Below are 13,728 nucleotides of genomic sequence, written 5' to 3' on the forward strand. Positions count from 1 at the left end.
CCTCATAACTACAACAATATCAAAATCCAGGTTCTCTAAACTATTATTTGTGCTGCTTTTTGTAGTAATAAGAAGAATCTGTTTACCAGTCAGAGAGTTAAATCTTTAATGATTGATCCTTCTGTCCGTGACTTGTATGTTTGTAGCAGCGATGTTATAAGGAAAAGCTCAATGCTAGTCGACTTTAAGGATAACAATTTGACACTAGAACTTGCTTTGACACAGAGACTGTAGTGATTAGTGGGAAAAGAAATGGTGTACTTTCTTCATCTCTTTAATTTAAACACCAAAAATACTTAATATACTTTTACCAACCTTGAGTCAGTAAAAGGATTTGCGCCAGCTAAAGTTGACAGGATAGTTGACTTTCCTACACCTTGGGGACCCACAATACCAACCACAAGGAAATCTGTCTGATCAACAAGGATCTAAAAAGGAAATACAAAAGGAACAAGCTTTTTACAATGACACTTGAAAACACATTAATATTTTATTTCTTCCAATGGACCTCCCAACATATCATGTTTTAGGGTTCCTAATGATTGGGCACATGTTGAAACTTGAATTGGTGCATGCTGTTTGCATTGCATTATATTGCTATTGTGCAAGATGCACATTGCATGAAGCTTGATGTATTCTTCTCAAATGCATTAATAATTCATAAGGTTATTAGCCAATCGGAGAGCCCCATTTTGGTCAGGTGTATGTATCTTGATACCCACTGAAACTACAGATCAAGAACTCATACTTAGTAAAAACATTGTTGAGATAGATGTTGGTCCACATCAGCTGAATAGCCGCCAAAACCTCAACCTGCTCAAACAAATAAATAACAAACAAGCAAAAAAGCCATGATGTCAAAAACTTGTGCTTCGTGTTTCATCAGGGGTTCCAAACACCTCGAAACAATAAAGAGGCTCTGCCAGGGTAAATTCCGACAAGTGACATGGCCTAAAAAGTAGCGACATCACTTAAAGTGAAATTGCAACAAACGACATCCTTTCTTTAAATTTCCGACAACAACGGTCACAGCAACGTGAAACATTGAGAGTACCGACATGAGACCTTTTAAAATCCAGACAAGTGACATGGGAACCCCCCTGGCAGGGCCTCAATAAAAGCAGTTTGCCTATAGACCTTATTCATAAATGGCGGTCACATTTATAATTCTTTTGTCCAAGTGCAAATTAGCCTACCAAGCCTCATTTTAGAGCAAGAATTCTTTTCAATTCATTGTATGGTATCGAGGCTTGGTAGGCTAATTTGCACTTGGACAAAAGATCTATGGGGTCGTGCTTTCATCTGTCTCTAGGGGTGTTTGGAACCAGTGATGAAACACTCGCACTCATTTTTGACATAATTTTTATTACTTGATTGAATAATAATAATAATAATAATAATAATAATGATAATAATGATGATGATGATAATAATAATTTATGATTATTTACAGAGTTGATTTATTGACCCACCTCTAAAGCACTGTCATTCCACTGCAAGTTCTCATCAAGTAGTTTCACTAACTGTGGGCTCCTGTCATGATCAGGAACACCAAGTTTCAGAGAACTAAGGTTTGCGCTGACTGCATCAATGCTTGAGCTCGCACCTGAAACACAATAAATTTGATATTACTGTCACTAAATTGTGTTCAATTAAGTTCTTCTTTCACCCTTTTATTTGCCATTGATTCCTCAGTGCACTTATCCCTTATAGGACTGCAAATAACCTTAATTTGTCAGAGTGAAATATGCCCCATTCCCTTTGTCTATTACCAGTTCCCTCAATAATTAGCAATTTATTTCTCTCCCTAACTTGTCGTTTGCTTTAAAAAGTCATGCTGTTGGAAAAACATGTTCATAACGTTGTATACTGAAAGCACATTTACAGAAATTAGCCTTCACTGCATGCAAACCAGTTGAGCACCGGGCTGCAATGCCAGAGGTAGTGCGTTCCACTCCTTTGGAACCAACACTCAGGGTCTTAAAACTGAGGAGAAAGTGCTGGTTAGAATCTGTAGTCTTCTCGGATAAGGAAGATAAACCATAGGCCCCGGCTCACAACCCATCAACGTTTAGAACCCTGTGGGATGTAAAAGAACCCACACACTATTCGCAAAGATAAGGGCATGGAGTTCTCGGCCAGTGTTTTGGTCAGTTCTCTGCGGTGTATCATGGATGGGAGGGTAGATGCCCAGGGAGATACTAGCTACGTAAAGCTACTCTAAAATCTGAGGGTAAACAAATAGGATGATGATGATCAAACATGGGTCGAAATGTAAAAAAACAGAGGCTACGAAGGAATTTTAGCTGATTTCCTTCAAAATTGACAGTATTTCAGTGATTTTTTTATGATGCAATATCTTGGTCAATGTCTGTTTAATTCCATAATCCAAAGTCCAAAGTCCAAAAATTCCATGATCCAAACATACGGTTACACTGTAAGTGCGATTGTAGAATAGCTGTTCACATTTGAAACTGTTGTCAACGGTGTTGACTCCAATCAAAACCAGGAAACAGATGCTTTACAAGTTTCTATGTTGGTGCTTAAAAATATTTCATAGTCTTAACAATAGCAGGAGAAATTAACCCACTTTCCAAAGTCCTCATTTGTTTGTCAGTAAACTGCTGTATTTGATACCTCCATTCAGCAGCCACCTTTCTGCTGTCACAAGTGTATTATTTATATGGTTTTTCACCTCCATTAAGCGGCCAGCAAATTATCTTTCCAAGCGAAATGGTGACAGATGATATAAGGTGATAACTGATAACAACAAGAAAACAAGAACTGCCATTTATCTCCACTATAATGAGTCACAAGCCGCGTACACGTGCAAAGTCCGGTGGTATACAAATGAAACAATAGCTAACAATAGATAGAGCTGACCCACTATTTTGTTACAACCAAAATCTGTACAGGAAAGGAAAACCTTATTACTACTAGAAATCTACAAAAATCCTTGCTCCTCAAGTTTTGATTTTAACCATTAAATTGAGAACTCGTCTTCTGTGAAGCAGAACTCGCATGGAATTTCTAAACCATAGCCAACCCCTCTGTTTACGCGCTTGCCTTTCACAACAGTGTAACTGACCAACTCCGACACTTTGCCCAGTTTAATGGGTACCAAGACCTTGCCCTAGCTGTAGGAAAGGCAAATGACGTGATCTCGTCATTACAACTCCCCATCCCAAAACGGCAAAGAGCGTTGACGGATTATTTTAAATGAATCATTCGTGAAATATCTTGAGCTAAATTTTTTTACATATCAAATGTTGATGCAAAAAGGCCTAAGAAACTTGTCAACGATGTTTTGCATTTTTTCTGTACGTTATAATTATACCCAAAGAAATACTGTGCATTTCAACTAGTTGTGCCCTGTGTTAGAGCTAGAAATATGCATGCACTTGATGTTTTGCTACAATGAATTTTGGATTTATCTTCATATATGTTCACTTTTTAAAAGCATTTTGCTATATAGAGTCAATAAGATCATGTTTACTACCATTCCTATCCAATTTATTATTGTACCTCTATTAATTAAGCGGCCACTTTTCAAAGTCCCGAGGGTGGCCACTTAATAGAGGTCAGACTGTATCTGTAGTGTACAATTTATCAAATTTGTGTGTTCATAGAGTATTTGTTGAGTCTACAATCTTGGACAAAATAGATGGGAAATTTGTACTCCCCCCCCCCCTCCCAAATCAAGGATGGGAAAGTGGCGTGTTTTGTCTTTTGTGCAGCTTCATCCTTGATTTGGGGGGATAAGGGTTTGCTGTTCCATTGATTGTCCAAGATTGTAGTTTAAGTTGAAGCTGTGCAGACCTGTCGCTGCGCTTGCTGTCACTCCACCAATATTATGAGTTTGCAAGCCACCTGCAGACCTGTCTGATGTGTGGCTTGACTGATGATCAACTGCAAGTGTTTTGCTCCGCACAGCAGAGGGTGTCCCACTGGGTCTGCTTGCGATGGTCTGTGGATCTTGAGATGGTTCCCTTCAAAAGATGTCACACATCAAGTAAATCCGTCAGTCAACAAAAGTACATGAATCATTCAACATTTCCGTTCAAAGTTGCAGCCCAAGTGAGACGTGAATAGTGCCAACAACTGCCAATCATGCTGTTGCTTGTACTGATACATGTACAAGGTCACTCAATTGAATGATAATGAAGCCCATTTACATAGTAAAAATGGCTGTGCCATTTGTACAAATAACTGTTGACCAAAACCACTTTTCTCCAGTAACACAACTTAAAAGATGCATCATGCACTTTGACAAACCAAGGTTTGAACCTAAGAGTCATGTCAAATCTACATAAAGTAAGATCATACGACTCAGAGTAGACCCAACAAGGACTTATTGATGACCTTAATAATATTTTATCAACTGATATTTTGACAACCTGAGTTTAAAGTCATTCTCTGCTTGGTCAGTGGAAATGTGATGTCATCGGTCAGCCGTGAAGTATTTGCCAACTGGGTGTATTTCAGTCTGTTGAAGCTGTGTAAGTTGTTGTTTGACTTTGGTTAAATCATTAAGTTTGATCAAATGATTCAGTGGAGATAGAGCGTTTTCACTCATGTGACTAAAATAAATGCTAATTTGATGAAACAAAAGAAACTATAAAAATAGAGTTCAATTCCAAGAGGATTAGTTTGGAACACGAACATGGCTGCCGTGACGTCATGTGAAAACCCTCTATTGTTTACTATGTGTAGGGTATGTAAAGTGGCCCCTTCATAACAATACACAATCCTGGTCACAAGGGTCGGGAGGGTTCACGGCAGATGACTTCACAGGCAGCCTATATGTATCTCAAGACCAAGACCACATACGCCCACTTGTCCCCCTCCCCCCTGCCAATGTTGATAAAAATCTTAAAAAAAAAAGAATTGTTCACCTCCAAGAAGAGTATTCTCCAACTAAAGTGACAATAAGAGAGATATTCACGTCTTCAGCGATCATGTTCACTTTCAACACAATCGTCTAACAACTTTCTATTGTCCCTTTTTCCTTTTTAACCGCATCCGATCTGGTCTTCAGCATAGCTTCATTTTCTTTCAACATTGCTAGGGGGAGGGGGGTCAATTACAGTTGCTTCTATTCATCTTTTTCTAAAACGTCAAGGACGTAGTTGAAATCGTGGGTTTTAGAGCACAAAAGGGGAGGTGTCCCAACAACTTATGGCCAGGATTGCAGTTACCAACAGCACTGCACTGCACTCTCTGAAAGGTACACATTTTTCCAAAGTACATTCATAACAAGATCAGGTAAACTAACACTTTCAATGATAGTCACCTTGGTTTTATTAAAATTTGCTTCACTGGAGTTTCTTGTCCCTATGGAGAGAATTAGCATTAAGAAAGTGCACATTAAAGCCGGCAGGTACAAACGTCAGAATGGTTCAACTCAGATGGCTCACATCAGATCCAGTGAAAACAGTTTTGTAAGCCAAAATTACTCCACGTTTGCACCGATTTCACCAAGGTTACCTTAAAGATTAGGGCTAGGGTGGTTTCTCAAGGCCTTACCATTTTTTTTACGTCAATCCAAGGTGAGCGATCCAAGTTGATCCAGTCCGACTTTTGTACCTGCCTTATTAAAGTACTAATACAACTAAAGTCCACTCCTCCTAAACTCCAAGGGCTATCGGTTTATGGTCGTTATGCCACAAGCTGATTCGTGCGCAATCAAATCGTTTCACCAACAATTAAATTAATTCTTGAGCTTATTAACACATGCACTAGTGCTCTACTTATATTTAGAAAAATTTGAACAAGAAGATCAAATCCAAAGTTGCTTTTAGTCACGGCAAAAACAAGGGTACCCTAAGAAAAACAAACTTGTCCAACATTCGCTAGTTGTACAATCCTATAATACATTTCTTTTAACCCAAAAAAATTTGGCATAATTATTGGTTTCAATATCTCCTTGGACACGAAGATGTCCCAAGAGAAATTGAAAACAATGTTTATGCAAATTTCTGGGGGGGGTGGGGGGGGTAAAAGAGGTGTATTGTGGGATTTATGCAAGTGGTGAATTGAATGATGAGTCACAGAATCAAACCTGCCATAATATTATTAATCAGTTGTGCATTAATTCTAGACGGCTCCAAAAACCTTTCTGACCAATAATAATAGGAGTTTGTAATAACTGTGTAATACACATTACAAAATTAATAACATCAACGTGCACAGGAGCGAGGATGGCACAGTCGGTTAGTGCGCGGCCTTGGTGCAAGAGGTCCTGAGTTTGATCCCCTGATCTCACATTTTCGACTTCTTTCCGTTCTGTGTAGCTTAAGTAGCTTTAAATACTCGTAAAACAGAGTACTGATGGCGAGGAGGGAGTAAAATGAGTGCACCGTCGACCTCAGGTTTGTCAGTTGAATTACTGTTACGAGTTATCGACGTTAAATATGGTTGCTTTACTTTACTTTACTTTCACATCTGGGGAAATGATCTTATATCAATGCATCTAGGGAAGTGATCTTACTCTGTCTGCAGTAGGTTTGGTCAGTATAATTGGAGTTTTCATTGGTGGGGTAGATGATTGGACTCCTGATGCAGCACCCTCAACTTTTCCCTGCAATGACAGTACCAAGACTTCAACAAGAAGACATAGCTTCCCCATAATCTTATTTATATTTTACTTAGACTCACTCTATAAGAATGAAGATTACAACATTGTAATCTCAGTGGGTGCTATCCATAATAAACAAGGCATTAATAGTTTAAGACTGTTGCGCACTTGCAGAATCGTTTACATTCCTTGGCCTTATCGTATGAACATTACACTACAACAAGTTGCAAAATTGTTGAAACACTTTCATTAAAAAAACACCTTTTCTAGCTTCCAATGCCTGCCATATCTAGAATTTAAACCTTTCCCACTTCCTTTCCCCTCTCCCCCTTTCAATGTTGACTGCTTAAGTTCCCAACATTTTTTTGTCTTGCTAGCAACACTGATAAGGTGGGGAGGGGGGCTGCAGTGTGAGAGATATTAGGGAAATTAATAACGCCCCAAGAAGGTGAAGTGTCTTCACTACTTTTGCAACTTGTTGTAGCTCTTGGCCGTTCAATTGTGTCTTTATCTCACAAATGTCACAATAGCTTGTGCTAAATGACATTAAGTCCTGATAGTCCAGCCCACCAACATGTGTGCTGCAAATTCTGTCTTAATGGCAGTTACATACATGTCCATGATCAGAGGGTGTAAAGTACAGGTTGCAGGTCATTGTTTTAACATAATTGAAACAACCCAAACCTTTACAAAAATGCTAAGCTTAGGCTTAAACATTAATTACCTAAAGCATAGTGTTTAGGACTAATGTTATCATTAGCAAAGGTTTGGGTTAGCCTAGGGTTAGCCAAATTGAGGGTCAGCCACGTTAGACCACTGACCCTACCCTTGAAGATCTTTCTCTGTAGCCTCTTTCTCTTCTGCGGCCTCCCCTACCACGGCGAAACCCTCTGTCTTGATCCTCCATTTTGAATTCTATTAGTAGCTCATGTAGTGATAAACGAAAATCACTCATAACAGTTGCATGATGGGAAGATCTTCATGATATCACTTCTTCTTTTTGTCGGCGGAAAGTGTTGGGATGGATTTACGAAAAGTCTCTGACGAAGAGAAGGTTAATTTGTGTCGGAAATATATCCTTTACCAATTCCTCTATCGTTTTCAATAAGATAAGGCGTATTTTTATTTTCTTCTTCTTTTGACGCTATTACATATCATAAATGATACGTTATCAGACGTTATGAGCTTATGTTAGTCGTGGTAAGGTTTGAAGATAAAACACTCACCTTAAGTTATTGTATGGTGTTTGTGCATATTTAACATAGCAACATTCTCATTCTAGTTAACTACTCAGATTTTAGTTCATATATCAGATGGAAGTCCTATTCAGGATTTGGTGTAACGGATACATATATAGTGTGCAGTGCATATTGGAACTCCGGATATCAAACGATTTTTAAAAGCGAAAAAAAATATAAGTTAATGGAACAACTTTAATTGGCTTCTTCACAACAGCTTTAAAAGTTATCCCAATAACTTTAACTTAGAAGGTCTATATATAGTTAGTAAATTTTCCAACTATTGCATTTCTAGCTTTTTGATTGGCTAAAAACTTCGACTATGAGCCAGTAGTCGAAGTTTTACGTCATATGGAAAATAGTGCGCCAAGATGCTCTTTCCGGACGCTTTGTAAAATTGTGGAAATAAAAATCGGCAGAAAAACCCGGTTTGAGAATTTACTAAACAATTATTCCATTCGCCCTTGTTGGATATGAAGTGATTATAACCAACTCGCGCTACGTGCTCGTTGGTTATTTTACCACTTCATATCCGACTCGGGCTCATGGAATAATAATATTGTTATATATCAAAATTGCCACTGAGTCGGGTTGACGTTTATTGGTAACAGCATTTTCTAACTATTGAAAGTGCTTGTCGCAATAATAAAATTAATGAAGCAAATGCACAATATGAGCACCCGTGAGACGTAGTTACTGAAACAAGGAATGACCTACAACGGTATCTAAAATTACCTAAAATGAGCTACAGTGGTATCTAGAATGACCTAAGATGATCTAAAATGACCGAAAATGAGAAAATTAGATCATTTTAGATACCTTTGTTGGACATTTTAGGTCATTTAGATTATTTTAGGTTGTTTTACATCATTTTAGGTCATTCCTTGATTTAGTAACTACGGCCCGTGGGAAGGATAAAATACAAGTCAACACAAATGATGTTGTTATTTGTGACAGAGAGTATATGAAGTTTCATACATTTGAACTGCAGTTATATCATTCTAATTGCCTGGGTTCTTTAGGCCTCTCTGTAATAGAAAACAAGTTGCTTGGCAATGCCTGAAAGGACAATAATTGAAAAATCAGAGTTCTAGGCAGGAATCGAACCTATGACTTGTGTTACATCGATTGGATGCTTTACTCATTGATCTTCTAGAAGTCACTGGAAAGCTAGGTCGTTTATTCAGGTTTATCTAGGCTCTCCAGTGAGTTCTAGTAGCTTAATGAGTAGAGCATTTGACGGGTGTTACAAAGGTCGTAGGTTCGATTCCTGCCAAGGACTCTGATTTTTCAGTTGCCCTTTCAGGCATCACCAAGCAACTTGTATTCTATTACAGAGAAGCCTAAAGAGCCCAGGCAATTAGAATGACGTAACTGCAGTTCAAACGTATGAAACTTTAGATATTCTCAATCACATATAACAACATTGTTTTGACTCGTCTCCAGCGATAGTGTTAAAGCACATATTATGCAGCAATTTTGTGATAACACATAGTAGCACGTAATTATACGGTTAGCAGTTATTAAGTATTCGTATCAAACAGTAGGCAGAGTGATTTTAATATACCAGTCCAATTTTATCTTTATGCATAAACATGTAACATAATACCCTATTCATATGTGAATGAGTGACCAGGTATTATAGAATCAAGCACAGCGGTAAATTCTATTCTCGTACCGGTAGGTACCTCTATTTGGGATTTAGTGATCAGGTCTAAGCGCTGTTGTCAGTGTTAACCAAACACCTTGGTACGCTGACTTAGGACATCTGAAACTTGATGGCATTGCTGAAGACTGGTCGGGGCTAACCATCGTTAAATATCATGACAAGCTGTAGGTTTTATCCATACTTAACCAATGACTAGCTCTTAACCATGTTTCAAGCAATGCAGTCCTAGACACAAGCAAAACATGTTAGGTATATGATCGTAAAACCTTTTTCCACATTCATTAACTGTTGTTTAGCTATCTAAGGTGTACTTTGTTTCATTGTGAAAGTTGTCCTTAATTCCATCACCACATTTCCTTGGAGGGTTTGCATTGCTCCCATTCCTTTGGTTCATCAACGTGGTTTGGTTCTTCAGGGAAGCATTTTTCAGGCCATCGTTCACAGGGCAATCAAAGTTGAAATCATGTAAGCATGGCAATAATTTTGCTCAGAAAGTAAAATAATGATTTATCTTTATGCTGGGCCAAGAGAAGTTTGAATTGACAAGACTTGGTTCATATAGCCTGTGAACTAACTAACGAATCAAGAATCTCGATACACTTCCTCGTCTGGCCCTAGTTGTTTAAATGATGGATAGTGCTATCTGTCTGATAAATCACTATCCATTGGATAAGTCATGGTGAAACCAATATTGTGCTTTCCAGTGAATAAATGATTTACCCAGTGGATAGCATTATCCACCTTTTGAACAACTGTGGCTTGATCAGTAGGCTTAGTATGATTTTGATCTGAAATAATCTCAAAATCAAATTACCGGTATTAGCATTCTGTGAATTTCAAGTAAAAAGAATGCTGTTAGAAATGGAGTAAGTCCCAAAAGAATAGGTAAAATGAATATTCGAAGAAGTCATTTGGAAAAGCAATTACCGGTATCTATAAAAGATTGCGATAAAATATTTCTTAAAAACATTTTAAGGCTAAAAGTTGCTGAAAAACAGCAACATTTTGACATCGGCTAAACGTCATCATCAAGTCAAAAAATGCTTGTAAGTTACAGTCATTCTGCAAATACTAATAAGAACAATGGGTGATTAAAAAAGGTGTAACATAAGATTTATTAAACATCTGGGGTCGGTTGCTCAAAGCCTGGTTAGCGCTAACCATTGGTTAAGAGGTATCAAAACCTATAGGTTTCCATGGTATTTAACACTGGTTAGCAATAACCATGCTTTGAACAAACCGGGTCTGGATATTTGCATTAGGCTTTAGAATCTTGAACAGCATTTCAAAATCACTCAAATTTGCCACAGCACTATCTGAAGCCATTCACTTCTCAGGTGTCCCACCACACCACCAGTTGACAAGTAAAATCATCTGGTGTCAGACATTGTACAAACTGGTAAAGTCGCACTCCCATTATTCAATTGGTTAAAACCCTAAAATGGCTTTCTTTCAAAAGTTTTTTGTTGCTGTGAGCTTCTAAGAAATGTCTACCGATTGCTGAATTTTTGTGGCCAGTAATGCATTGATAAAGCTATCCAGTCATGTACCTGACATAATCTGCAACACACAGATCAAATGAAAAATTGTTAACAACAAAATGAATGTTCCATGTATTCCTTTTTGGAAATGATCATCAAAGAATCTGCCACAACCCGTTGACCCCTGGGAGTTAGAGATTTTACTCTGTCTAGGCATTTGAAGTGCCAACAGTTAATAAAGTCTTTCATTCCTTTCACCCCCTGAAGTATCAATCTTAAGAGGGAAGGCCAGATTAAGACAAAAAAAAATAATTTTAAAACAAAGCCTTTGATTGCCCCTAACAAATTTTTTCTTTTCATTCAGATGTAATTAAATCAGGGATAGGATTCTTAGTGTGGTTTGCTGGTCTAACCACATGGATAGTAATCTATCAGAAGTATCGAGCAAGCTGGGGAGAGATTGGAGACAGAATATCATTTGTCATACCTCTTGGACAACCATGATGCTGTAAAATGAAGTCACTCTTCACCTGTATCAAAAAATCTAACTCAAAATATTGGATCGTTTTAGCTCTGTACATATTGAAAGTGCTACTATGACAAAAAATCAATTTTTATTAATTTTTATTTTTATTTTAATTTCAAAACTATGTTAACTAAACACTAAGTGACCCAAGTTTTGACCCTTGATTTAAAAAAGACACCCGTTTATTGTAATTGGAACTTTCCTATTTAATGTTCCGTTAATCTTGAGGGAACTGGATTGAGGAGAAAATGATGTCAAAGACTCGTTAGTTTACAAATGTAATGCATGTGTACACAGCTGAATTAATGTGCAGCACGGGAGTTTCGGGCTCTCAGACTTTTTAACTCGTATTTTGCAGATATAATAAGCTGCGCTTACACTGTGAAATTTTAAGCTAGTGAGTAAATGACGTCACTTTTCCTAAATCCAACCCTCTGAGGTCCAATCAGTCAGTTTGGAACTGAGCAATGGTGGAACATGAAATCCAAAACTTACACAAAGTAAACAGCCTTTGGATAAAAATCAAAGCTCAAAATTTTGCCAGTCAAGTGTTAAGAACTAAGTGGTGTTTTCATCATAGTAGCACTTTAAGATTTGATACTGCTGTAAAATTGTCCGTGTTTATATTAAAAAATTAATATTCAAAATAGAATTTCCACTCTTTTTAAATCCTCAAATTAGAAATGTTTGAAACCAGGGATGACATACCATGGGTGAAAGTTGATCATCAAGTTGAATGTACTCCTGAGAAGAACTGCACTAAAACTACTGTTTCAACAAACTAAGCAAAAGGCTTTCTTAGTCAAGACGTCTGAGGTGCGTTTGATTGACCCTATAGACCTTATTCATAAATGGCGGTCACATTTATAATTCTTTTGTCCATGTGCAAATTAGCCTACCAAGCCTCATTTTAGAGCAAGAATTCTTTTCAATTCACTGCATGGTATCGAGGCTTGGTAGGCTAAGTTGCACTTCGACAAAAGAATTATAAATTGACCGCCATTTATGAATAAGGTCTATTCTGGAACAAGAATACCTGGAGTGATGACTTTTGTAACGTTATTATGTCACACAACCTTTTTATCACGTGACTCGACATAGCGAATCATATGCGGTAAATTCCATGTGCTTGTAGACTCAACGGCACTTGTAAGTTCGCTGGAGTTTGGATGACACCTTATTAAAATATTTGATTGTTAACTACCTTTGTGCTAGTTTTTTCAACGGGAAACGTAACAACTTTAACCAGTATATATGGTGTTTTGAAGCAGCAAGGATAATAAAGATACATTTTAACCCATTACCCCTCAGGCATCCTAGGGTGCACCCAGTTGACTAGCAAAATTGTCTGGCGTCAGAGTAAAATCTATTAAGTCTCACTCCGAGGAGTCAATGGGTTAAGGAGAGGGGCAACCGGAGTACCTGGTGAAAATCTCTTGGTGCAGAGTAGAGAACCGACAAATTCAACCCACATATAACGCTGAGTCTGGGTATCGAACCCGGGCCACATTTGTGGGAGGCAAGTGCTCTCACCACTGCGCCATCCCCTGCACCCTTAGTTTTGCAATCACAAGTCATCCTCAATCTCACTCACTGTGCCTTTCATTAAAGAGATGGACTCTATTGTTCAAATTACAATCAATAGGTTTGTTTTTCTTTGTGGCCAATCAGTGCAGCAAGACAGGTTCATTGGTGACATTCAGTGTTGTGATCTCCAGATATCCAGAAAGACAACTTCTGTTTTTAACCCTCCTCTCTAACTGTTGCAAAATGTGATTGATGACAGTAAAAAAACATTGATTTTGATTGAAATTTGAACTGTCTTTGAAAGGCACAATTCCTGAAGTTTTGGCAAGTTTGTCAAAAGGTCAAGCCTATTAATTAACGGCCCATCTATCTGCCCTTCCCCCCGCCCAATCAAAGCATACTCCATATTCTGTAGGTGACAGAAATTGATGTAAACCAGAAGCGCAATTTCGGAGAAAGGATTCCCTTTAGTTATCGCGAGGAAAAATGTGCATTCATACTTGCACAGTGCAGGCACAACCTCATTCTAACTTATTTTGGTCAAGCCACACCCTATGAAGTTCTCAACAACCTGTAAAAACAACAATAATCCTGATTTTTTGCCCTTTGAAAAACGCTTTGTACACGATAAAAGGCTTGAGGCTTCGGCCAAACGTTCCGTGTGGGACATCCCGAGGGACACAGGAAAAGCGTGTAGTCTTCCTCCCCAG

The 13,728-nt window shown here is 38.1% G+C and overlaps 2 protein-coding genes across 3 annotated transcripts in view; one reads left to right on the plus strand and one right to left on the minus strand.

The window, feature by feature from the left end:
- LOC138029357 (nonsense-mediated mRNA decay factor SMG9-like) overlaps positions 1–7,535 on the minus strand; it is a 19,334-nt gene extending 11,799 nt beyond the window's left edge. Inside the window, exons 1-6 of one of the 2 annotated variants that reach the window (XM_068877107.1) lie at positions 7,404–7,535; positions 6,491–6,580; positions 5,294–5,334; positions 3,820–3,989; positions 1,473–1,606; positions 316–428 (exon numbers count right to left, since the gene is read on the minus strand). In XM_068877107.1, the coding sequence (XP_068733208.1) occupies positions 316–428; positions 1,473–1,606; positions 3,820–3,989; positions 5,294–5,334; positions 6,491–6,580; positions 7,404–7,532 (677 nt within the window). In that variant the 5' untranslated portion in view covers positions 7,533–7,535. Of the gene's footprint in view, positions 1–315; positions 429–1,472; positions 1,607–3,819; positions 3,990–5,293; positions 5,335–6,490; positions 6,581–7,301 lie in introns of both variants that reach the window. The other variant, XM_068877108.1, reaches the window with a different exon arrangement.
- Positions 7,500–12,138, plus strand: LOC138029362 (gamma-secretase subunit PEN-2-like). The gene is made up of 3 exons (XM_068877112.1): positions 7,500–7,650; positions 9,836–9,949; positions 11,330–12,138. Exons 1-3 carry the CDS (start codon positions 7,599–7,601, stop codon positions 11,467–11,469), a joined length of 306 nt encoding a protein of 101 aa, XP_068733213.1. The 5' UTR covers positions 7,500–7,598; the 3' UTR covers positions 11,470–12,138.
- The last annotated feature ends 1,590 nt before the right edge of the window (positions 12,139–13,728 follow it).

The sequence above is a fragment of the Montipora capricornis genome, chromosome 13 (assembly GCF_036669925.1).
Source record: "Montipora capricornis isolate CH-2021 chromosome 13, ASM3666992v2, whole genome shotgun sequence".
NCBI lineage: Eukaryota > Metazoa > Cnidaria > Anthozoa > Scleractinia > Acroporidae > Montipora > Montipora capricornis.

Excerpts from the sequence above, each read along its gene's own strand:
- LOC138029362 (XM_068877112.1), top strand. The coding sequence starts at position 7,599 with ATGGATTTACGAAAAGTCTCTGACGAAGAGAAGGTTAATTTGTGTCGG. Across the intron at positions 7,651-9,835 it reads GGTTAATTTGTGTCGGAAAT|ATTTCCTTGGAGGGTTTGCA; the intron begins ATATCCTTTACC and ends TTCCATCACCAC. Across the intron at positions 9,950-11,329 it reads GCAATCAAAGTTGAAATCAT|ATGTAATTAAATCAGGGATA; the intron begins GTAAGCATGGCA and ends CTTTTCATTCAG.